Here is a 25,856-nt window from a genome sequence, read left to right on the forward strand (position 1 = left end):
TTTTACTGCTTTTAATATGCAGTAAGCATTTCAATTGAAAGGGAGATTAGAAATGTAGGATATTTTACTAGGAACTGTCTTGTTTGATCTGGGGCACTCAGGCCTGGATCCATTTAGGTGGTGCCTCTCTACTTAACTTTGACAAACCCACAAGCCTCAGCTTGAGGTAAGCCCCTGGTGCTGGCTCAGCTCACCATTCCAAGAATGAGCTGGGTCACGTCCTTAGCATCCACGCTCTATCTTATTGACGGACACGGGCTGATGAGAACCAGTCAGCACGGTTTTAGCAAAGGCAAATCGTGTTTGACGAACTTGCTGCACTTCTTTGAGGGAGTAAACAGACAGATAGATAAGGGTGATCCAGTCGACATTGTATATCTGGATTTTCAGATTTCAGGTTCCACATGAAAGACTACTTCAGAAAATTGCAAGCCGTGGAATTGAGGGTGAAATACTCACGTGGATTAAAAACTGGCTGGAGCATAGGAAACAGAGAGTGGGGGTAAATGGACAATACTCGGACTGGAAGAGCGTCACCAGTGGGGTGCCGCAGGGCTCAGTGCTTGGACCCGTGCTCTTTAACATCTTTATAAATGATCTGGACATAGGTACGACGAGCGAGGTGATTAAATTTGCGGATGATACGAAGTTATTCAGAGTAGTAAAGACGCAGGGGGATTGCGAAGATCTGCAACATGACATAATCAAGCTCGAGGAATGGGCATCAACATGGCAGATGAGGTTCAACATGGATAAGTGTAAAGTGATGCATGTCGGTAACAAAAATCTCATGCACGAATACAGGATGTCCGGGGCGGTACTTGGAGAGACCTCCCAGGAAAGGGACGGGAGTTCTGATCGACAAGTCGATGAAGCCGTCCACACAATGTGCAGCGGCAGCAAAAAGGGCAAACAGAATGCTAGGAATGATAAAGAAGGGGATCATGAACAGATCAGAGAAGGTTATCATGCCGCTGTACCTGGCCATGGTACGCCCTCACCTGGAGTACTGCGTCCAGCACTGGTCGCCGTACATGAAGAAGGACACGGTACTACTCAAAAGGGTCCAGAGAAGAGCGACTAAGATGGTTAAGGGGCTGGAGGAGCTGCCGTACAGCGAAAGATTAGAGAAACTGGGCCTCTTCTCTCTCGAACAGAGGAGATTGAGAGGGGACATGATCAAAACATTTAAGGTACTGAAGGGGATAGACTTAGTAGATAAGGACAGGTTGTTCACCATCTCCAAGGTAGGGAGAACAAGAGGCACTCTCTAAAGTTGAAAGGGGATAGATTCAGTACAAACGTAAGGAAGTTCTTCTTCACCCAGAGAGTGGTAGAAAGCTGGAACGCTCTTCCAGAGGCTGTTATAGGGGAAAAACACTCTCCAAGGATTCAAGACAAAGTTAGACAAGTTTCTGCTGAACAAGAACATGCGCTGGTAGGGCTAGTCTCAGTTAGGGTGTTGGTCTTAGACCAGAGGGCCGCCGCGTGAGCGGACTGCTGGGCATGATGACTCAGCAGTGGCAATTCTTATGTTCTTATGTTCTTATGTACTCCTTCCCAGACACCTCCTTCCACTATCCTAACATAATCTTGGACTACCCTCCCCTCCCCCAGTTAGAACAGGTCACCCAGGCTTACTTAGTTCCTGGTGGTCTAGTGGGGCGATAGAGGCAGAAGACATGAAGACTGCCAATCAAGTGGAACAGGCTTCATCTAAGGCTAGACAAATCATAGGGTGTATACGTAGGGGTTTCGTCAATCATAAGCCTGAAGTCATTATGCCATTGTATAGATCCATGGTGAGACCCCATCTGGAATACTGTGTACATTTCTGGAGGCCTCATTACCGCAAAGATGTGCTGAGACTGGAGTCGGTCCAGCGAATGGCCACCCGGATGGTCTCAGGACTCAAGGACCTCCCGTACGAGGAACGGCTGGATAAGTTGCGGCTATACTCTCTCGAGGAACGCAGAGAGAGGGGAGACATGATCGAGACGTTCAAATATCTCACGAGCCGTATCGAGGTGGAAGAAGATATCTTCTTTTTCAAAGGTCCCACAGCTACAAGAGGGCATCCATGGAAACTCAGGGGAGGGAAGCTGCACGGTGACACCAGAAAGTACTTTTTCACCGAGAGAGTGGTGGATCGCTGGAATGGTCTTCCACTTCAGGTGATTGAGGCCAGCAGCGTGCCCGATTTTAAGACAAAATGGGATCGTCATATGGGTTCTCTTCACAGAGAAATGTAGGGGAGGGTCATTAAGGTGGGCAGACTAGATGGGCCGTGGCCCTTATCTGCCGTCTATTTCTATGTTTCTAAGTGAACCTCATTCAGGCCTAGATGCACTAAAGAGGATCGGAAAGACCATGTGGGTCTCTCCAATCTGATTTTTTGGCATATTCAAAAAGAACTATTGATGCACTAAAACGTTTGCATGCAAATGATTCACGTGGATGTTCGTTGTAATCCCTGACTCAGCCTCCAACTAAGCATTGTGAAAGCAACTCTCACACATGTGCAGAGCCGGTAAGGAAAGCCCAAACAGCTGAGAGGCAGGGGAAGCCCCAAAAGCAGCCTTCTGCCACTCAGCTGTTTGGGGCAGGAAACATTTTCTTTCTTTTTTTAATGGACACAGATGCTGTGTGTGTTTAATAACAACAAAAAAAAGAAGTAACACCCCCCCTGCCCCACTGATGATAGCCCTCCCCACAAACCACCCCGTGAAATGACTCCCCCCCCCAGCAGTGAAAACGGCAAAAGGAATGCCCCTGCTGCACAAGTAAATTGGTAGGAGAGAAGCCCACTCCCTCCTGCCAATGGAGGCCCTCCCCCCACCAAAAAAAAGGCAGGAGGAATGCCCACTTCCTCCTGCCTCCGGATGCTCCCCCATACCTTTTTACATTGGAAGGAGGCGGGAAGCACAGTCTCTACTCCTTCAAGGTCCGACAATCTTAATTGCAGAGCTTTCCCTCCTTGGTGCATTATGTAATGCATGGGGAGGGGACTAAGACCTTGATTGGCTCAGATGCCTAAGGCCCCTCCCAGGTGGAGGGGCCTTAGGTGTCTGAGACAATTAGGGGCTTAGGCCCCTCCCCATTCAGCACATGTGATGCACAGGGATGAGCCCAAGACCCTGATTAGCTCAGACGCCTAAAGGTTGTGACCAGTCAGGCTCCGTGCCTGCCAAGGTCCCTGTGGGTGCTAGGGGGAAAGGGGATAGGATACCCAGAAAAGGGGCGCCCAGGTCCCACCTCGGTCCTATTTAGAGTTCCCTGAGCCTGCTAGTCATCCAGGGCCGAGGGTTAGGAACACTGATCACAAACCTCAGGAGCCCAACAGAACTAGGACCCAGGAGGGTAAAGCCAGAACTGAGAACCCACAGAGAAACCTATATCCAGGTCACCTCTGGGGGAGCCCAAGGGAGGAGCAGAGCACTGCTGACTCAATAAGATCAGGGCGTGTCCCCCACCTAGAAAGGCCAGCAGTCCTACACAAACTCTTAGGCAGGGTAGGGAGAAAGCTGAAGTCTCTCTCTCAGGAAAACCTGCCTGGTTCAAGCAGGAGTAATGGATGTACACCCATGGAGGTTTAAGAAACTGGAACCTTACCAGATTTAACAGCAGCTGAGGAGGAGACTCCCATGGAGCTTCCTATTGAAGGCGTATGTGAAGCCAGTGAACCGATGGAGGTGGGAGTAACAATCAGATCGGACTAAGCAAAGACTGTGAGTTTTTGTGTATTTCTAATTTTTCTGACTGTTTCTTTTACCTGTTCCCAGTCACCTTTCTGGATTGTGTTTAACCTGTGAAACTCAGAGTGAGTTGGAGGGAGAAGTTTGCTGACACCCGGAAGGGAGTTTTAAAAGCTGTGTGTGCGCTTTTTGGAAAGGCAAACTTAGACCACTCCTCTGTACCCAGCCTGGATATTTTGTTAGGCTGGAGGTTTCTTTTGGGACCAGGAAGACTGAAAGTTATAAAACATAATTTTGCAGGAACTGTTTAGAGTGTGGTGAACCGCACTTACCTGAGCTCTGCTTGGGAGCAGACTTAGGTGGAAATGAAACTTTGGAAAAAGTGGGAAATCCTGAGGGCTGCCAGAGTTTTTTCCTCTGGCCAATTTTTTTGTTCTCAACATTTATCTGTTCGTAAGGCTTTGAACCATTCAGATTTGTAGAACATTATGACTTTATTTTGAACAATAAATTTTTCATATTGCCATTCTACAGCCGTGTCTGTGGTTTTGATTCCAGTTCTTTTAGAAAACCTGCAGGGTGACTTCAGTCCGGGTCACATGCCGGTGCACTTTTTGTTAGTAGCCACAGAGAGCACTGCTAAGTCCTGGCCTAGGGCTGCAATGTGGCTACAAGGTCCTCCACTTAGAAAAGGTACAGAGAAGGTGTAAAGATACAGAGAAGGTGTAAACAATGAAAATGGTAAAAGGGATGGGAGAACTTCTCTATGATGAAAGGCTAAAGTGGCTATGGCTCTTCAGCCTGGAAAAGAGATGGCTCAGAGTAGATATGATAGAGGTCTATAAAATATGAGTGGTCTCGAATGAGTACATGTGAATTGCTTGTTAACTTTTTCAAAAAATACTATTGTAACCCATTTGGGGTTAAAAAAATTTTCTGAGCCTGAGAGGTCTCTCGTCTCATGAAGAGATTAATTGCTACAGAATTCTGAGAGATATATTGCACAGGCATTCATGTGCCTGCTGGTTGCTCTGGTAACCAGGGTAAACATTCTGGTGGCTGCTGTTACCTCAGTGAGTCACTTAGAATTTAGCTTAGGATAAGATAGGATGCTGCTGAGGGAACTGACACTGATGGAGAAATATTATTGGTAAAGAGGAAAAAATAGTGGATGTATTAATAGTAGTTGTACAGGCTAAGCTAGAGGATAGCTTGTATCTGCGAGTGGGCTATGAGGAAAAGCTAGAAATTTAAGAAAGGTTTCTTTCTCTTTTTGCCTTTCTTCTATAAGGTATTTATTGTAGTTGAGCAGCAGCATTGTTTAAAACTAAAGTTAGAGCAGGCAAAGTAGGTGGGGTCGAGTCTTCAGCTAAGGGAGGCAGGTTAGCTGAGGGGTGTAAGAGCCTTAATGTTAGAGTTGAATTATAAGTTTCTTCCACAGCCTTAAGAACACCAGAATTCAGACTGAGGAGTCAAGGGTTCCAGTAGTACCTGCAACCAGAAGAAAGCCGGCCAACGCACAGGAGATAAGTTTTTTTTTGTTTGTGTGCACACAGCTTTTGAGACTTTTGATTTTCTTTTTACTTAGGTACTCAAAGTATTGGTGTTAGATTGGAATTTTTAATACCTACATGTGATTTTAAACATTGACCAATTTTAATTAGAATGTTTTAGTAGAACTTTAATGAATAATTACCAATTATTTTTTTTAATTGTATTTATTCTAGTTTTGTAAACTGGATCCAGTTAAGATTATTTATGGAAAAAATATAGAATAATATGAAACCTATAAAACATACTCTTATTTTCTTGTCATATTTATAATATTTTTATTGTAAGGTATTGTCATCTAAACTCTTACCTGTCCAGAAAATGTAGTTTGCTGTATCACCTATTTCCTTCCCCATTTTATCAGCCTATTAAGTGACTATGAATTAGCAAGGAAAGTAAGGCAATGCTCACTCTGTGGAGGGTGAGGTTACATTAGGATTAGGTAGCATGCAATGAAGCTACGAAGTAGAAGATTTAAAGCAAACCGGAATAAAATATTTCTTCACCCAACTGGCATTTAAACTCTGGAATTCATTGTTGGAGAATGTGGTGAAAGCAGTTAGCTTTGCTGGGTTTATATAAGGTTTGAATAATTTCCAAAAAGAAAAGTCCATAAGCCGTTATTGAGATGGCTTGGGGAAATCCATTGCTTATTCCTAGGATATGCAGCATAAAAACTGTTTTCTTCCTTGGGATCTTGACAGGTACTTGGGACCTGGGTTGGCTACTGTTGGAAACTTGGCAGCTTTTATGTTTTTATGAAGACCGAAACACAAAATTCATTTAGGGCTCCTTTTACTAGGGCCTTAACACGCGGAATAGCATGTGCTAAATTGCTGCGCGCACTAGACCTTAACGCCAACATTGAGCTGCCATTATTCTAGAAGCGTAGCGCACAGTGTAGCGCGTGGTAATTTTGTGCATGCGCTAAAAACGCTGGCGCACCTTAGTAAAAGGAGCCCTTAATCTCTCTGCTATGGCCTTGTCTTCCCTGAGTGCTCCTTTTACCTTTTTAAAAAAATAATTTATAGTCCACATATCCTACAATTCTATGCAGATTACAAACTATTCAAGTACTCAAGCATTTTTCCCTAACTGTCCCAGTGGGCTCCAACTCTATCTAATGTACTTGGGGCAATGAGGATTAAGTGATTTGCCCAGGGTCACAAGGAGCAGTGTGGGATTTGAACCCACAGCCTCAGGGTCCTGAGGCTGTAGCTCTAACCACTACACCACACATTCCCACGGTTGGTCATTTTGCATGCCAACTGATTCTTTTACTGGCTTCTTGCTTCTGATATACCTAAAACGGTTTTTACTATGTGTTTTTGCTTCCAATACAATCTTCTTTTCAAGGTCTCTTTTTTTTTTTTTTTTGCTTCCTTATCGGTGCTTTGCATTTGACTTGTCATTCCTTATGCTGTTTCCTATTATTTTCAATCGAATCCTTCTTCCACTTTCCAAAAGATTTTTTTTTAGTTCTAATACTGTAATTTCCTTCACTTCACTTGTTAACCATGCTGACTGTCATTTGCCCTTCCTTCTTCCTTTTTCAATACTTGGAATATATCTGGTCTGGGTTTAAAGAATGGTATTTTTGAATAACATCCTTGTGTGATGTTATCATTATCCTCATTATAGTCTCCTTTTTTAAAATTAAATGCTATTGTATTGTATTTCCTGTGTGTACTTACTCCAGAGATTATAAATCTGATCATGTTTTGATGTCTGTTATCAAGTGGCTCCAGCACCATTACCTCCTGTATCAAAAATGTGTTCCATTAAGGATGAAGTCTAGAATTGCTTCATCTCACGTTGGTTCCTGAACCAGCTGCTCCATAAAGCAACTACAACCAGGTTTACTTGCACCAATGCAGTTCTCAGTGTTGACGTACTGTATATGCTCCTAACAATTACTACATATCACTTGCCTTTAGTGCATTTTAATTTTTGCTGTTAAGCTGCACCGAATGCAAAAAAAAAGTACACTTTAATAAAAGACCCCCATATTAATTAAAGCATGAGCATTTAGCTAAGTCATCTTATCACAACTAGGCTGCTTCAGATTATGAGTGACAAGAAGAGGTAGAATTTATTTTAAAGTAATTATCGGATTTTATTTTCAACTGTCTAATGTTTTTTCTTATTATTTGTGCTATTATGTGGGTGAATATATAACTATAAAAAAAGATCAATAATCCAGGATACAACTACCTATTCTAAGAAAAACCTGCAAAGAGGATCAAAGAACCAGATACATCAGTGCTAAGGATCCCCAGCCAAAATGCAAAGCACTTTGCATTAGAAAATAATTACAAAGGACAAGGGTTCATGAAATAAAACTGGAAAGAGGAAGGTTCAGAATAGAGAATGACATGGGAATGTGGAGCAATGGTAAACCACGGTAAATCCACAGCAAAAGTAAAATTTGAAGGAGCATCAAGGTGGATTGGGGGCAAAACTTTTTATTACTCATGGGAGCGGTATAAAGCTTTGTTCCCATTGTTAAAAATAAAAATGGCTGCTTACTGCTTCTCCCCACAGATTTGCAGGGCCTTCTATGTGGTTCTGGGAGAGAAGGTGAAGAAGTCAGGTATGCAGGTGGTATTCTCGTCCATCCTCCATGTCAAGGGTAAGGGCCAGGTCAGAGAAGCATGCATCCTGGACATCAAAGTTTCTATGTGGATGGTGTCGTTGAGAGTATTTTGACTTCCTGGACCATGGGATGAATTTCCAAGGGCTGCTGAGCAGGGATGGTATCCATCTATCAAAGAGGGGAAAAAAGTGTCTTTGGTAGCAGGTTGGTAATCTACTAAAGAGGGCTTTAAACTAGAAGTGATGGGCCAGGGTGATCAAAGCCCCCGGGTGAGTATAAGCCCTCAGGTAAGTAAATCACTGAATACCTCTACACGGATGGGAAAAGGGGACAATGTCTGGAAAGCAGCATATGCTAATGCTTGAAGTATAGGAAACAAGATTCTAGATCTAGAAGCTGTGATGGAAGAAGATGAGTTGGATATAGTGGCGATCAAAGAGACGTGGTTCATGGAGAACCATGACTAGGATGTAGTTATATCGGGCTATAATCTGTTCCGGAAAGAGAGAGTAGGAAGAAAAGGAGGGTGAGTTGCGTTATATGTTAAAGTTCATATTAAAGTCACACAGTTGCAGGATCTGCAAGGCAATGAAGAGGCACTGTAGATCAATTTGGAAAGAGGGAATGGTAAATATATTTACATTGGTGTGATATACAGGCTTCCTTCACAGATGGAAGTGGATGGAGATTTAACAGTAGACATTCAGAATATATCTAAAAAAGGGGAAGTTTTACTAATAGATGATTTTAACATACCGGATATTGATTGGGGTATCCCTACTGCGGAGTCTTCTAGAAGTAGGGAGATCCTGGATTCTCTAAAAGGAGAACTGTTCCAGCAGTTGGTAAAGGAACCCACGCAGAATGGGGTCATACTGGACTTAGTGCTTACAAATGGGGAAAGTGTTTCTGATGTTACAGTGGGTGAACATCTAGCATCCAGTGATCACTGCATGGTATGGTTTAATATTGAGACAGGTATAGAGAGGGTTCATTCAAAAGTAAAGGTTCTAGGTTTAAAAAAAACAAACTTTGTTCAGATGGGGGATTACATCAATGAATTGTTGTCTAGATGGGAATGTCTGGAAGAAGTAGAAATGCAGTGGGCAAAACTGAAAGGCGTTATTGTAAGGGCGACATACCTTTTTATGAAGCAAGCAGATTAAAGTAAGAGGAAAAGAGGGCTGCTTTGGTACTCAAAAGTAGTAGCTGAAAAGTTAAGGAATAAGAGGTTAGCTTTCATAAACTACAAAGACTACTGAAAGAGGAAGACAGTCAAAAATATCTGGAAAGTTTAAGAGAGGCTGGTCGAGTAGTCAGGAAAGCAAAGATACAAATGGAAGAAAAAAATAGCTGATATGGTAAAACAGGGAGACAAAATATTTTTTAGATATATCAGTGATAGGAAGAAGTGCAAAAGTGGCATTGTGAGACTTCAAATAGAAGGGGAGAAATATGTAGAAGTTGATAAAGAAAAGACTGAATTGTATAACAAATATTTTGTTCTGTGTTCATGGCTGAAGCACCGGGAGTGGGACCGCAGAAGACAAACACAAATAGAAATAGAGTAATGTTAGACCCTGATCAATTTTCAGAGGATTGTGTTCGTGAGAAGCTAGCTAAATTAAAGGTAGACAAGCTATGGGCCGGATGGTGTACATCCGAGGATGCTGAAGCAACTTAGAGAAGTTCTGTGTCCACTGACTAACCTTATTATTGCTTCTCTAGAGTTGGGATTGGTTCCGGAGGACTGGAGAAGGGTAGATGTGGTCCTGCTACACAAAAGTGGAAGTAAGAAAGGAGTAGGGAATTACAGGCCAGTAATTCTGAGTTCTGTGGTAATCAAATTCTGGAATCCGGTGGATTACAGGACCGAAGGTAACATGGATTCACTAGAGGTAGGTCATATCAGACAAATCTGATCAATTTCTTTGATTGGGTGACCAGCAAATTACATAAAGGGAGTATGCTAGATGTGGTGTATTTAGATTTTAGCAAAGCCTTTAAAAGTGTTCCACACAGACATCTAATAAATAAACTGAGTGCCCTCGGGATGGGCCCCAAAATGATGGGCTGGGTCAGGAACTAGTTGAGTGGAAGACAACACAGGGTAGTGGTCATTGTAGATTGCTCTGAGGAAAGGGATGTTACCAGTGGTGTGCCTCAAGGTTCTGTCTTAGGCCTGTTCTTTTTAACATTTTTATAAGCGATATTGCTGAAGGGCTATCAGGTAAGATTTGCCTCTTTGCGGAGTATACCAAAATCTGCAATAGAGTAGACACCCTGGATGGTGTGAATGATATGAAGAAAGACTTAGCGAAGTTTTAAGAATAGCCTGAAATTTGGCAGCTAAAATTTAATGCTAAGAAATGCAAGGTCATTCATTTGAGCTGCAAAAACCCTACGAAACAGTACAGTTTAGGGAATGAAGTGCTTATATGCACGACAGAAGGGTAGGACTTACGTGTGATTGTATATGATGATCTTAATGTGGCCAAACAGGTTGAAAAGGTGACGGCAAAAGCTAGAAGGGTACGTAGGAAGAGGTATGGGCAATAGGAAAAAAAGAGGTATTGATGCCCCTTATAAGACTCTAGTGAGACCTCATTTAGAATATTGTGTACAATTCTGGAGACCGCACCTTCAAAAAGATATAAAAAGGATGGAGTCGGTCCAGAGAAAGATTACTAAAATGCTGTGTGGTCTTCATCATAAAGCGTAAAGGGATAGACTTAAAGATCTCAATTTGTATTCTTTGGAGGAAAGGTAGGAAAGGGGAGATATGATAGAGATGTATATATTCCTACGTGGCATAAATGTGCATGAGTCAAGTCTCTTTCATTTGGAAAGGAAGCTCTGTAATGAGAGGGCATAGGATGAAGTTAAGAGGTGATAGGCTCAGGAGTAATCTAAAGACATATTTTTTTTTCAGAAAGTGTGGTAGATGCGTTGAACAGTCTCCCGGAAGAAGTGGTGGAGACTAGTACTGCCCGATTCAGGAAAAAAATTTCGATTGGTTTTTCAATTCGATTTGATTTTCCTGCCCAATTGGGTGTTTTTTTCAAACATCCTGGTGGGTCTATTTTATAGCCTCTTCACCCCCTTTGCCTTCTCCTAACCACATTGGTGCTGTGGTGTAAACAAAATAAACAAACAAAAAACACTTTTCCTCTCTCTCTTAAATCCTAGCCCACGTTTGTGGTCTAACACCAGCTCTAGCAGGATACACGTTTCAAATTTGACATATTGTAATCACAAAATGGAAAATAAAATTAGTTTTTCTACCTTTTGTTGTCTGGTCATTATTCAAATCTTGTTGGTCCCAGGCTCTGGTTGTCTTCTAATAACTTGCTTGCCAGGATCTCCTTCTTTCTTCGTTCTAACCATCCATCTTCCATCTCTGTCCTCTCCTTCCGTTTCCCTTCCCTCCCCCGGAGGTCTGGCATCTTTACTTTTTTTGTCTCCCTCCACAGATCCACCTTTTCTTAACTACTCTTTCATCCAGCATCTCTCCCTCCTTCCCCACCACCCCAGGGTCCACCATCTCTACTTTTCTTTTTCCAACTACCCTCCTATCCAGTATCTCTATCCCCCCTCCACACTATCCCTTGTGTCCAACTTCTCTCCCTTTCTGTTTCTTCTCTCCCTAAATCCCATTGTCCATCATCTCTCTCCCTCTCCTCTATTTTTACACCCATTATTTCTTCCCCCCCAAAGTCTACCATATGCACGTCTCTTTGAACCCCCTTCCCTCCCTCCATGTACATGCTAAACCGTGAAGACCGAAGAGGGGGAGGACTAGCAATCATCCTCAAGGAAGAACTCAAACTTGAATTAGTTGATTCCAAGAAAACCAATCAACTAGAAACACTAGCATGCAAAATTAGCAATAAGGACCTAGAAGAGTACCTCTCCTGCATTCTATTTTATGTACCGCCAAAATGCTGGTCAAAAGCCAGAGAAGAACTCTATGAATTCATCCTACACAACTCAATCACCCCGTCTTACAATATAATAGCAGGAGACACGAACCTACATTTAGAAAAAGAGGAAAATCCCGACACAAAAGACTTCAAAAAATTCCTATCCTCACTCAACTTCTTTCTACCTTCATCCACACAAACCCATGAAAAAGGCCACCAGCTAGATTTGGTAGCCATGTCCTCAAAAGAAATCCTAAATCCCACTATTTCCATATCAAACGGCATCTGGAGCCACGACATCTGGTCCGACCATTACACCTATTACTTTAATTTAATCTGGAACCAACCAAAAGAAAAAACGCACCCAAGGATAAAAAAAGAATATCTCACAAGGGGCCACATTAACCCAGAGGAATACTGGGCCCACTATGAAGCGCGCGAGGAGATGAACGAAGAAGGTGAATTCTGGGAACAGTGGTCAAAAACAAGCACAACCATCTTAGACAAAATAGCTCCCAAACAAAACAGAACAAAACCGCTCAAATAAATATAACAACTGGTTCGATTCCGAACTACAAAAAATGAAACAATCAACATGACGACTAGAAAGGATCTGGAACAAAACAGGTGAAAAATCTGACAGGAACAATTGGAGAGCAAACATAAAGGAATATAAACAACTGATAAAAGAAAAAAGGAAAAAATTCTACTCATCCAAAATATACACATCCAACACAAGCTCAAAAGGAATAACCAACATACATGAAAACGAAACACCAGTAGACATGTATTGGAACTCCTTTCAGGACCTAGAATGGAACAGCTTCATAAAACTATACAACAAATACACCAAATCAAACTGCATCCTAGATCCCTGTCCACCCAACATAATGAAAGCAGCCCCTCTAGACTTTAAAATAACACTATGGACTCATATGTCCAACAATTTAAAAAACGGAAAATTCCTATCAAAAAATGGTCACATTATAATCACCCCAATCCCAAAAAATCGTAAACTACCCCTAACATCAACAACCAACTATAGACCAGTAGCATCTATCCCATTTTTCGTAAAAATAATGGAAGGCTTGGTACAAACCCAACTGATGGACTACCTAGATCGGTTCTCACTGCTACATGAAACCCAGTCAGGCTTCAGACCTCTGTTCAGTACCGAGACGGTGATAGCAGCAATCTTAGAATACCTACGTAACCTATTTAGCAAAGGCCACAAAGCCTTAGTGATGCAATTCGACATGAGCTCAGCCTTCGACTTGGTGGATCACAAAAAACTACTACAATGTTTAGAATCAATCGGCATCGGAGGCGAAGTGCTGACGTCAGAGGCAGGATCGCAGTAGAGGAAACAGCTCAGAGCACAAAGACGCTATAACCGCGATCTTCGGCTGCAGGCTCCACCAATAAGGTAAATGGTTCAGGGAGGCCAGGAGCAACACGGAGGCCGTCCCGGCGGGGGGGGGGGGGGGTGCGCAGTTCTTCTTCGGGGGGGGGTGTAGTCCTTTGGGGAGGCCAGGAGGAAGCCGGACTGCAGCACTTCCCGACTGACCCTCCCTCCTCGCCCTCTAAAACAGGTGCGGCAACAGCCAGCAAAGGCAGCGCTGCCGCTCCTGCTTTAGGGGGTGAGGGGAGAGGGGTCCGAATCGGGAAGCTGATTTTTTTTAAAATTTAAATCGATTCGAATCGATTCACCCAAAGTGAATCGCTGAACCGATTCGAATCGGGCAACACTAGTGGAGACAGAGACTCTGTCTGAATTCAAGAAGGCATGGGATAGGCATGTGGGATTTCTTAGAGAGAGGAAGAGATAATGGTTACTGCGGATGGGCAGACTGGATGGGCCAATTTACCTTTATCTGCCATCATATTTCTATGTTTCTTACTTCCAGTGATGCCGGCATTGGGCTGGGCTGGGCTGGCCTTGTCCTCCATCCACCTCGTCCTCTCCGCCACACCTCCTATAAGAGAGGACCTGATTGATCTTGTGCTCTCTTTGACTTGTCTTCCTGTTCTACAAGGGCCCAATTGCCACTACCTGCCACACACATTTAATACGTTGCAGGAATAAACAATTTTGTGAGGTTTAGTTGTGGCAGCAGGCCTGCACCTTGTACTAAAACAACTTTTGAGACCACACATATTTTTTTAAGTCTGGAAAAAAGGAAATTATGACCCTTTTTTACTAAGCCGAAGTAGAAGTTTATTTTGTGGCCCGGGGCACTAAATGCTCCGACACTGCTCAGACACTCATAGAATTCTATGAGTGTTAGAGCAACATCAGAGTATTTTGCATTCCGGGTTGCAGTAAAAACCTTTATCATAGCTTAGTAAAAGGGAAGGGGGGGAGGGGGGAGTATGTTATCTATGAAACAGAAAAGGGAAAATGCTTTTTTGCTGTAAGGGCCAGATCTAAAGCATATTCATAGCACCCAAAATAAGTAAAATGATTATGAAGTGAATTATAACATCCCAAAATCTTTTAGCAAATAGCACATAAGTTTGCATGTCATTTAGACATAAGTGAATTTTTCTATCCACAGAAATTGTTTATTGGCCTTCATCTAGGAATCGCATTACATACTGTTAGTCCCTGCCTTTCCAAATCAGCTCCTCCATATGAATGCCTGAAACAGGGCCAAACATATGGCGAGGATCATTTGTAGTGACTGCCAACCAATTATCTTGGATTTAGATTGAATACAGATCCTGATTAAACAAACATTTTATATGTTTAGCAATTTATTTATTGACTGATTTATTCCAAACTGCAAAGCTAAACCATCTGGCACTTGGGCAAAATGGAACATAAGAGTTAATTAAGGGTTTGTTAATGTGTTGTACTGATTTTGTAAAATAAAAATTTTTAAATTATTTTTTCAAGATTGTAAGGCACAAAAATATTTTTAATATTTTTATGTTTACTATTTATTTATGATGCAAGAGTAGTAAATCAGTTGAAAATGAAGAATTCCTTATAAATCTGGGGTATCTGTATGTTTTGGGGGGGTTTTCAATTCACACTGCTTGATTCAGAAATATGAGTTTCAAGAAGAGATGACTGAGGGGAGATATGATAGAGGGATGAGCATGAATAAATGGGAATGATAAATTGAAATCAGTCTTTACTCTTTCAAAAATACTCAAAGATCACGAGACTCAGAGGGGAATTTTCAATAGGACATCTAAGTTTGAGTTTGAATGTTTTGGGAAAGACGTCCAGAAATCCATTCGAGAATAGTCCCATTCTTAAAGTAAGACATCTATTTCTTTTGAGAATGACCTATCTAGACGTTTTGGTCCCTAGTATGTCTATCTTTTTCGCCCATTCTCTAATATAAAGACGTCCACATGAAAAGCGCACAAAAGTCAGCTTTTTGGACATGGTACCCAACTACCTTGTCCAAAAGGCTTGCCATCAGCTTATCCTGGCAGGGGAATCCCCATTCAGCTGAGCCATTGGGACTCCACGAAACTGGCTCAGCTGATCAGGATTCCCCTGCCGTGATCAGCTGATGGCAAGTCATTCGGATAGGATGGACAGTACTGTGAGGTTTTTTTAAAAGATATTTGGGTGGTAGGGGGGATTGGTGATCACTGGGGAGTCAAGCTTTAATCCCTCCAGTGGCCATCTTATCAGTTTGGGCACCTTTTTGACCCTTATGCATGTTTGAAACAGGTCTAACTCCATACGTCTAAGACTGTTTCTTTAAAGGTTTGATTATATCTACCGAATGTCCAAGTGCTAATCCTGCTCAAAACACACCTCTAACACAGAAAGACATCCAGAAAGTTAGTGCTGAAAATGCCCACTTGGACGTTTTGTCTAGTAAGACATCCATGTGCCAGTTTATGCTGTCTTTTGGACATCTATCTTTTTTGAAAACGAGCCTGTCAGTGTACAATTATACGCATAATCATTACCAGAAGATGTGGTAGAAGCAGTTTGCAAAGTAGAGCTCTAAACAACACTTGCTAGATGAAAAATTCATAAACTTCTATTAAGATAGACTTGGGGAAAGCTGTTGCTTATCTTTAGAGGTAAGTGGCAAGTAGACTAGCTACATTGGCATCCTGCCTGGCACATGTGACCTGGACTGGTCACTGTTGGAAACAAGATATTGGACTTGATGAACCTCTGGTTTGATCCAGTAATTCAGTCCTTAAGTTTTTAACTACTATGGATCCTATGGATCAACCCAAGAGCAAATTTGTGGATTTGTAACCAGTTTTTGTGAAAAATGAGGTATAGGCAGACAAGCTCCTGGGGCATCTCCATTTGTAGCTAAATTGTGCTAGCAATTTTTCATGTTGCTTTCAGTGGAATTATGCACATTCTAAGCTATGGTAAAGTGTGAAAGCCATGGAGAATACATGGACTAATTTTTGTTTATTAAAGGAAATAGTGGCAATGGTAGGGGAAGAAGGTGAGCAGAATAAAAAATAAGAGTATAGGACATCAAAAAAAAAAGTAATGAAGAAGAAGAGCACTCAAATTTTTTTCAAAATTCCAGGGAAAGAACCATCTGCAACAAGCAAGTCACAATTATGCACATTCTAAGCTATGGTAAAGTGTAAAATATTTCAGTAATAGGATCCTTTTCTGTGTAGCCCTGTGTCAGAGGCCATGGGACCTCAAATTCCTGTTGGGATAATCACTTGCAAGCCCTCATCCCAGCCTCACATCAGGGTTTTATGTATTAAAAAAAAAAAAAAAAGGCATTCTAAACCCTGCCTCCTCATGCTAAGTCCTATCTTTTCAAGAAAGTGTTCTATGCCTAGGAACCCCGAGTCCTAACTCCACTGATCCCCACCAAGGGCAGCAATATAGTAGAGGGTATAGGAGCAATTCCCATTCACTCTTTTCCTGGCTCTGCCATATTGAAAAAGATGGTGCTTGACCCTAGAAGTATGTAGCAATGCACGGAAAATATCTCGGGAAGTTTATTAATGGGGTACCAATAGCATAGGAGGTTGTAGAAGCCAAATTTTAAAAAAAGTTGAAATACAGAACCTCGAAGAAAACATTCTCAGAAATGTTCCCTGTTCCAAATTCAGGACCCAAGAGGCAGGCAGAGCTACTGAGTCTTAGTGCATGGATGGAGCAGGGAGGATTTGGATTTGTTAGGGACTAGGCAAAATTCTGAGGAAGAAGAAGCCTATTCCAAAAAGATGAGCTTTGTCTTAGCCAATATGGAACCAGGCTGCTGGCACTAATATTTAAACTGGATCCTGGAAGAAAGCCAAGAGTTTACTCCGGGTGGAATTCTGGGCAAAAAAACATTGAAAATTCTGTGCAAAATATTTCAAAATTCTGCAAAGTTTATTTATGGTGTTTTCCATATAATTCCCCTATAATAAACCCTGAAATTCCTTCCTACCTTTTCCTTTCTCAGGTTCCAGCCTCTCACTCCAACTGTAGTTTTGTCTCCCTCTCTCTCTCACTTGCACCCTGAATCCCCTCTTTGGCCCCCATGGTGTGGCATTTCCCTCTCCCTCACATCACTAGCTAAGAATCTCTTCTTGTTTGCCCACCTCTTTTCTGCTCTGGGTCACACTCTTCCTCTCTCTACCATCCCCCCACCCCCATGCCTACCTCTCTCCATTGCCAAGGATCCCTTCCTCCTTTCCCACTACCTCCCTTCTCACCACCCCTTTCTGTTCTGAGTCACTCTCTGTTCTTCTGTCTACCATTCATCCCCCACCCATACTTGTAGGTCCAGCATACATGTCCCCTCACCCCACCCCACCACCTCTCTTGCTTGCATCTCTTCCTCCCTTCCCACCCGCCTTTCTGTTCTGGGCCACTTTCCTCTCCTTCCCCCTTTTATAGGTCCAGTATCTTTCTCATATCCCCTCTCCTCCACCTTGCAGGTCCAGCATCCATGTCCCTTCTTCTCTGCCCCCTCCCCAACACACACACTTTTGGTCCATCATCCATTTCCCCTCCCCAATGGCCCCAATTGCTGTCCACCATTCATATCCCCTCCCCCTTCTGCAGGTCTTCCTTCTCTAACTCTCTGCCCCCCCCCCCCCCGTGGCATCTTCCTGCCATTCTGCTCCTGACCCCAAAACTCCTCCCCTTCCCCATGTGGGTTTGGCTTCTGATTGAGCCCCCGTCACCATGTGGAATTGGTATCTCTTACCCGTGGGCTCTCCCAAAGCAGCAGTGTCAGTTGACCAGCAGAGGCAGTGTTATAAACAGGCTGCATATGGCCAGCCCTGCCAGGGTCTTTCCTTTGTCGCATTGAAAGTGACATGACAGAGGAAAGGCCCTGGCGGGGCCGATCGCAAGCAGTCTGTTTACAGAAATGCCTTTGGCTAACCGTCACTGCTGCTTTGGGAAGACCCACTTGGCAAAAGGGGAAAAAAGCCCTTCAAAGTCTCAGTCTTTAGTCCTTAGCTTCAGAAAGAGGTATCTTTTTCAGTAACTTCTATGAGGTCTAGATCAGAGAATCAGGGCTGGGACTCTCATGCTCTCTATGGCTTGCTGTGTTGCTTCAAGCTTGGATTGTTCCCATAGCATCTGTTCTGCTGGAGAGCATACCCCTTCCTCCATATAGCTGCATGGGAATTATCTTGTTCCTCCTCTATCGTGCTAACAGGGAAATATCTGAGTAATCCCTACATATCTTGAGGTAATCTTTGATTCATCTCTCTCCTTCTCTTCACATATCCAACAGACTGCCGAAACCTGTTTCTTTATCTACAATATTGCTAAAATCAGATCCTCATCACCTCTCATCTAAACTACTCACTGGCCTTCCACTAAACCATCTCCCCTTCAGTCTGTTGAGAGCTCTACTGCATGCCTCCTATTCTACCAATGTTGTAATGCCCACATTACCCCTCTCTTGAAATCAGTTCATTGGCTCCCTATCTATTTCCGCATACAGTTCAAACTCCTCTTACTGACCTACAGATCCTCGGTAACTCTACTCTCTCATCTCTTCCCCCTCGCCCCTCCCCACACATACACACACACAGGGACTCTGCTCATCGAATAAGTCTTTCTTATTTCTACCCTTTTCCTCTACGGCCAACTACAAACACTTTTACTTTGCTGCACCATATGCCTGGAACAAATTGTCTGACTCGGTACATCAAGCTCCATCTCTGGCAGTGTTCAAATCCAGACTCAAAGTCCACTTCTTGAAGATGCTGTCAGTTATAAACTCTAACTCATCTTCTAAGTATCTATGTTTGTCTTGTTGTTTCCTCTGTAATTCCCCTACCTGCTAAGCACTTCATATCATCTGCAAATTTTATCACCTCGCTCAAGAGGATTCTCAGTGCTTCACATAGGAGTTCCTTTAAGGAAAGGTGAAAGGGTGAGCTGATGAAGTAAGGTCAAGAGAGATGGAGCAGGATCAGATATGTACTACTACTACTCATTTCTATAGAGCTACTAGACATACACATTACTATACATCGAAACATAGAAGAGATAGTCCCATTCTCAACAGAGTTTACAGTTTAGTCAAGACAGACAAACTGGACAAGAAGGTGCAGCAATACACAGTGCTCAGGTAAGGAAACGAGAGAGGGAATGACAAGACAGACATTCCCTACCTGAGCACTGTGCTGCTAAGTGTGATTCTACATTAGAGATAGGTGCTGGAAATATAGGCCTGTAAAACCCTGGCCTACATTTCCGGCCTATCTTTGATGCAGACCATGATTCTCAAAATGGTGCCATAGTTTGAGTGACATGCGACCGATACCATTTCTTTCAGGCGCCGGCTGATTCTGGTGCCGTTATGAGAATCCAGACTAGTGCACCTATGTAGTTAGGTACAAGCACTAAGTAGATGCCTGCTTTCCTTTAGAGAATAGGCATTTTCTGGGAGCTTACTTATAGACACCATATGTGCTGCATAAGACAAAGTTCTGGCACCCCCAATCATTTTAAAATGTTGGCACCTATTATGGCAGGGAAGCTCCTGTCACTAGCTTAAAAACTGCTTTAAACCCTGCAGGGGTGTCAAATGTCGGTTCTCGAGGGCCGCAATCCAGTCAGGTTTTCAGGATTTCCCCAATGAATATGCATGAGGTCTATTAGCATACAATGAAAGCAGTGCATGCAAATAGATCTCATGCATATTCATTGGGGAAATCCTGAAAACCCGACTGGATTGTGGTCCTTGAGGACTGACATTTGACACCCTTGCACTAAAGAAAATGTGCCTACTCCTAAGCCAAGGAACCTGCCCATTAACTCTGTTCCCACTGCTAAGATCAGACAGGCAAGGCAGAACAGAGAAGGGATGGCAGAGAAGAACAGAATACCTGTTCCAAGCCCCTATAATTCCTTTTGTAAAGCAGCTGTTCATTCTCAGGTTAAACTTCTGGTCAGGCAAGCTGACACAGCAAGGGTTAAGGAAAAAGGAGGAGCTGAAAGGTAGAACCTGCTCAGAGCACAAGTGAAAGTTTCACAGCAGGATAAATCAAAGCCAGCTAAGAATACACAGAAATAACAATCGGGAACCTGGAGGGAAGGACATTCCTCATAGAACAGGGAACAGAAAGCTAGGAGCTCTGGCTTAGTGGGTTTTTTTTACTAGGAATCCTGTCCCAAAGCACAGCAATGCTGACAAAACTTTGCTTCCCAAGAAGAGGCTAATTAGAAGGGAAAAGTTATGTGAGCAGGGCTAGCCAAAGGCTGCTCCAGAGGATAGCTTGTATCCAGCTTCAGAGAGTGAGGAATCTCTTTTGGAGGTAGAGGGAGATGTCTCTGAGGGGAATGAAATGGAATGCAGCCCAGAAGCCCTGAACTACCTGTCTGAATGCAGCATGAGTCAGTAAGGTAATGAAAGTTGATTCTATAACAATGGTCTAAAGTACTTAAAATAAACATTTCTGTCCTCATGAGGGACTGTTTAAGGAATGAGTGTGAATGTAAGGATTGGTTAGCAAAAGAAATTAAACCAGACTCCCTGTATTCAAGCAAAGCATAATGAGTGGGGGAGGGGTTAAAGCTAACTAACTTTAGAAGGAAAAATAAAGCCCTGAGTTAATTCAGTGACCTGACACATTTCACATCCCTGATAGTGGTAACTTTTGGGAGGGGAATGTTAGGCCATTAAAACAAGGGTGGATGGTTCCCAGCTCACTGCCCAAAAATAAGAAGGGTCAGTGGGGTATTTATAATTCAAAAAACAAAAGGAATTGACTCCAAAATATCCACAAAGAAGAAAATCCAGAGAAAACCTGTATCCCTAGCGGACTAGGTCCTTTAAGGCTCTTATGTGGATGATTTATTTTTATGTGGATGGAATTATTTTGTGTGGATGATTTCAGTGTACCTTTGGAACTTTGACAGTTTCAAATAAAGTCCATTTAGGAACATCGTCACTCCACAGTATTTATAATTCAGCCAATCAGGTGGGGAGAACTTCCTGAAAACAATGATGTGCCAGTGTGCCAAGCCTAGAAGGCATACAGCTAAAACCCAGGGCTGGCTGGCCCTCAGGGACTCTTATATATAAGTTCTTGAAACCAGAATGTTGCCTAGAACTCTGCAAAGCATGGCAGCAGAACTGTGAAAAAGAAATCCTGTTTAAAGGGAAATGTTTTTTTTTTGGGGGGGGTGTTTCTGATTGATGCAAGCAGTTGCTGTAAAAGAGAACTTTATTTGTGATACCTTTCCAGTGCAAGGTGAACTGGATAATAAAACTTGGAACTGTGAATTATTGGTGGAGATTTTTTTTCTGCTGTGCTTATTCCAGAGTGGTTCTCCAAAGAGTGCTATTCTTTCGCCTGGGGCGGGACCTGGGTTGCGAGTGCTAGGCTTACCTCTGGCCCCATCACACTATGCAGAGACAGATCCTCACTAAATACAGATTACAAATTATAAATAGAAATATTAAAAAACAAAGTTGAATTGGTAACTCCATGTGATGGTTGTCCATTTACCCTGGTCCACTTGTACTCTGATCCACTACAGTTACTTCAATCTCTCTGGTCCACTCCGATCACTTTGGTCACCTGTAGGCGCTTAGGAGCTGATTCTGTAAAGGACATCTAACTTTAGGCGTCCACAATATGTCCGTCAACTTAGGTGTCCAAATAAAGTGGATAATAAGTCCAATTAATGACTTTAACAAGCACTAATTGAAAGTTAGATGTCCAAATAAAGTGGATAAGTCCAATTAATGACTTTAACAAGCACTAATTGAAAGTTAGATGTCCAAAGGCTGGATGCAATTCACAAAATAGGCATCCACAATTTCGTGGTCACCCATCGGAAAAAGCTGCACCTAAAAAGATAGGCATAGGAGTGGCTTAAAAATAGACATTCATTTACAGAATCACATGTTACCGAGTGTGCTAATGCGTCTATCTAACGCCTAAAATGTAGACTTTGCAAAAGCAAGTCTACTTTTGAATGTGAGTTGGGCATCAATTAGGTGGATGCGACTTAGGCATTACTTAGATGTAGGGTTACCAAATGGCTCCAGAAAAAGGAGGACGGATTAAGACATCCGGGTTTTACTTCCATTTGTTTCAATAGAAGTAAAGCCCAGATGCCTCTGTCTGTCCATTGCTTTCAGTAGAAGTAAAACCCGGATGTCTCAATCCGTCCTCCTTTTTCTGGAGCCATATGATAACCCTACTTAGGTGGGCCGGAGGCATCCACAGATGAATGGGGCTTTATTTTTTGGGGTATAGAGGACTCCAGTTTGATATCAAGGTCAAAAGATATTTAATAATGCATTACTTAAGCAAAGCACATGCAAAAAATATATATTGCATACTAAACCTATTTGGGGGGTAAAGAGGACTCCTCTTTGATAATAAAAGAAAAATATGTTAATAATGCATTACTCAAGCAAAGCACATGAAATATATATAGCATACTAAACCTCATTCCCAAAAGGCTAAGAAAATAAGAAGAGAATCCTTACAACGGCTGTTGTTCAGAGCAAATAGACATGTCTGATGCACAATGTTGACATAATTGTGACATCATCAATATGCACCTATATGGCAGAATGTCACTAAAAATAATAGGAACCCCTGCCAAAAAAAAGCTCCTCTAGCACTTCTTCTATCTTCCTTAGGTTCAAATCCATCTCCAGTACCTTAACAGCTTCTTTTTGGTCTCATAAGAAAGTATAGGCTGTGGACTTTGCCATTTACATTTGCACTCTATCATTTCCAGGTTGCAGAGGGAAACTTATTTTCTTTCCCTGAGATGGCTATGATCTCCTAAGGCAGTGGTTCCCAACCCTGTCCTGGAGGAACACCAGGCCAATTGGGTTTTCAGGCTAGCCCTAATGAATATGCATGAAGCAAATTTGCATGCCTATCACTTCCATCATATGCAAATCTCTCTCATGCATATTCATTAGGGCTAGCCTGAAAACCCGATTGGCCTGGTGTTCCTCCAGGACAGGGTTGGGAATCACTGTCCTAAGGTATCATTTCACAATGTAGAAACCCCTGTCTAAAAGAAACCTCCTGTGGCTCAGTGGTTAAGAGCACTTCTTTCATCTTCCCAAGGTGGTGGGTTCAAATCCCTAATATAGTCAGGAAACCCATCACATATTCCTATTATTTTTTTGTGACATTCTGCCATCTAGGTGCATATTGATGATATCACAGTGATGTCAAGATTGTGCATCAGACATGTCCACTTGCTCAGAACCATAGCCGTTGTGAGTAGGGATTCTCCAGTTTCAGTCCCAAAAGTTTGCATTCATCATTTGGTTTCCTGTCCTATGTATATTCTGTATATATTTCATAGATTTTAATGTAGAGCAATATTAAGTGGATTTCTGTTTATAGTTATGTTAATACAGGCTATTTTCTTTCAGCTGTTTATGAACTGTCATGTGAAGCATACAAACATCTTGGAAAAACTTCAGATATCTACTGGATAGATCCAGATGGCAGTGGGGCACTGGGACCTTTAAAAGTCTATTGCAACATGACAGGTAATTATATTGGATTGTTTTATTCATAATATTTAAAACATTTACTCAGTATTTTTAAAAGAATGCAGTGTTTCTCAAGTTATAGATTTGGCAGCCAGACATAGTGCTTACCTCTGGGTCACCAGTCTAAATCTGTCCCAGATCAGCAGTGGTTGAAAGCCATTACCATCTGGAAGCCATTTGATGGTACATGTGAAGTGAGATATTGGATCCACTTCAAGTTCTAATGGGTAGGGGTAAATAATAAATGGACAGGTGATAATATCAATTTCAAACCACCAATTGCTACTCCTTGATGGCAACTCAGTAGGGAAGTGGAGGGGGAGGGGGGAGGACTGAATGGATCTGCCAGTCTACTTACCAAAAATGATGCCTTCTGTAACTTAGTTTTATTCTTAAATTATACTGAGAGAAAACTGTGAACTTTTGAAACAGAGTTGGGGTTTTAATTTTATGTTTAAGGACCAAAATAAATGTTTTTAAGATAAGTCCCAAGATATATCAAGATGACATGTCTCAAGAGCAACATAGATTAAGGAGACATAGAAGTATGTCTACTACAGGTGCTAATCCCTACTATGTGCTTAGAATGTGTGAAAATGCTTATGACAAGATGAACTAAAAGTGTTTTGTGGTGGGTAACCATTAAGTACATGCTAAGCATGCATTATTTATTTTTTCTGATTTATTTTATGCTGGGGGAATGACATGAGTGGGGAATGGGCAGGGAAGTGTTAACCAGATAGCATGCCCACATCAGTATTCACTGTCTGGTGAATGCTGCTTTAAGGTATGAGCCTTTAAACCCTGATTCTATAAAGGATCTAAATTAATTTTTAAATTGGCTTAATCAGCACTGATAATTGAAAGCACCATTAAAAACAATTTTAAAAAGTACCAGTAATTTGCCATTAGGCACTTGCCACCTCTCAATAGCTGCCTACACCAAGGTGACTGCCTGCACCTACATGGCAAGTAGGTGTGGATGGGGCAGATTTGGGCAGAGTTTGGGCATGGATTGACCTAAGCCTACCTTATATGCACTCATTTAGACCAAGAAAAAAACCTGGCCTAAATGGCAGTGCACCTAAGCTTTCAATGCCTAGTATTGCAGGCATGCTAGGTGAGATTCTATAAATGGCACCTAGTGGCTGATTAACTCCTAGGCGCCATTCATTGTGGTTGTCAAACACCATTTATACAATCAGGACCTTACTGCCTCCTATACAGGAAGCAGTAAATGCTGCCTCATTTAGTATTTTTCAGGTAGCATGCTCTAATGCAAACATGAGCACATGACCTGAAAAATAAATAATTGAAATACCCTCTATCTTGGGCACGGTAGAAATGGGCTTAGAGCCATTTCCTAATGTTGTTTAGTAGATATACCTCACAGTTTAAGTAGCCTACTGCCTCTTACCAACAACCAGAGATTAAAGACCTTTACAGGCAAATATTACTGTATTTAACCTTCCTGGGGGGTGGGGGAAGAGAATATCTTGTATATGGCCTTAGCCCTTCCTCAAGCCCTTCTACATAGGCCCAGATTTACTAAAGAAAGCGATTCAATCGCTGTTGGCTGATTCCTGGCCGATTTTAAAACAGCAATTAATTCACTATCTTTTTTGCATGCAAATGATTTGCACGGAGGTGCAAATCATCTGCATACAAACTCCAGACTCAAGTGCTCAGTGAGCAATTAAGTCAGGGCAGAGCCTTGACAGTAGTGACAGGAGAAGCAGCTGATATCTTAGAAATCAACCTTAAACTGATTAAAATCAACTCATGGCTTCAGCAAAACATGTTATCACTAAACATCAATAAATCAAAGTGTGTACTGTTTCCCACCTCAGCAACTGATTCTCTAGTAGATCCCATTAAGATAGACTCCATCCAAGTCCAATCAGACTCCAAGGTGAAAATAGTAGGAGTCATTTTCAACCAAAATCTTTCTTATCACCAACAAATCAGCTCGGTAGTTAGTAAATTAAAACTTATTCAATCTCTTTCTTCATTGCTGGATCCTTCCTCCCTAAATATTCTCATCCACTGCCTTATCATCTCAAACATTGATTACTGTAATACACTTTACCAATGTATAAACCAAAAGAGATTTGCAGACTACAAATTCTACAAA

At 42.2% G+C, this 25,856-nt stretch overlaps 1 protein-coding gene across 4 annotated transcripts in view; it reads left to right on the forward strand.

The window, feature by feature from the left end:
* The window catches only part of CNTNAP2 (contactin associated protein 2), a 2,440,986-nt gene that overhangs the window by 1,557,044 nt on the left and 858,086 nt on the right, over positions 1 to 25,856 (forward strand). For all 4 annotated transcript variants that reach the window (XM_033930311.1, XM_033930310.1, XM_033930313.1 and 1 more), the window contains one exon: positions 23,600 to 23,719. In XM_033930311.1, coding sequence (XP_033786202.1) covers positions 23,600 to 23,719 — 120 coding nt within the window. The remainder of the gene's footprint in view (positions 1 to 23,599; positions 23,720 to 25,856) is intronic.

This window comes from Geotrypetes seraphini, chromosome 2, assembly GCF_902459505.1.
Source record: "Geotrypetes seraphini chromosome 2, aGeoSer1.1, whole genome shotgun sequence".
In the NCBI taxonomy this organism is placed as follows: domain Eukaryota; kingdom Metazoa; phylum Chordata; class Amphibia; order Gymnophiona; family Dermophiidae; genus Geotrypetes; species Geotrypetes seraphini.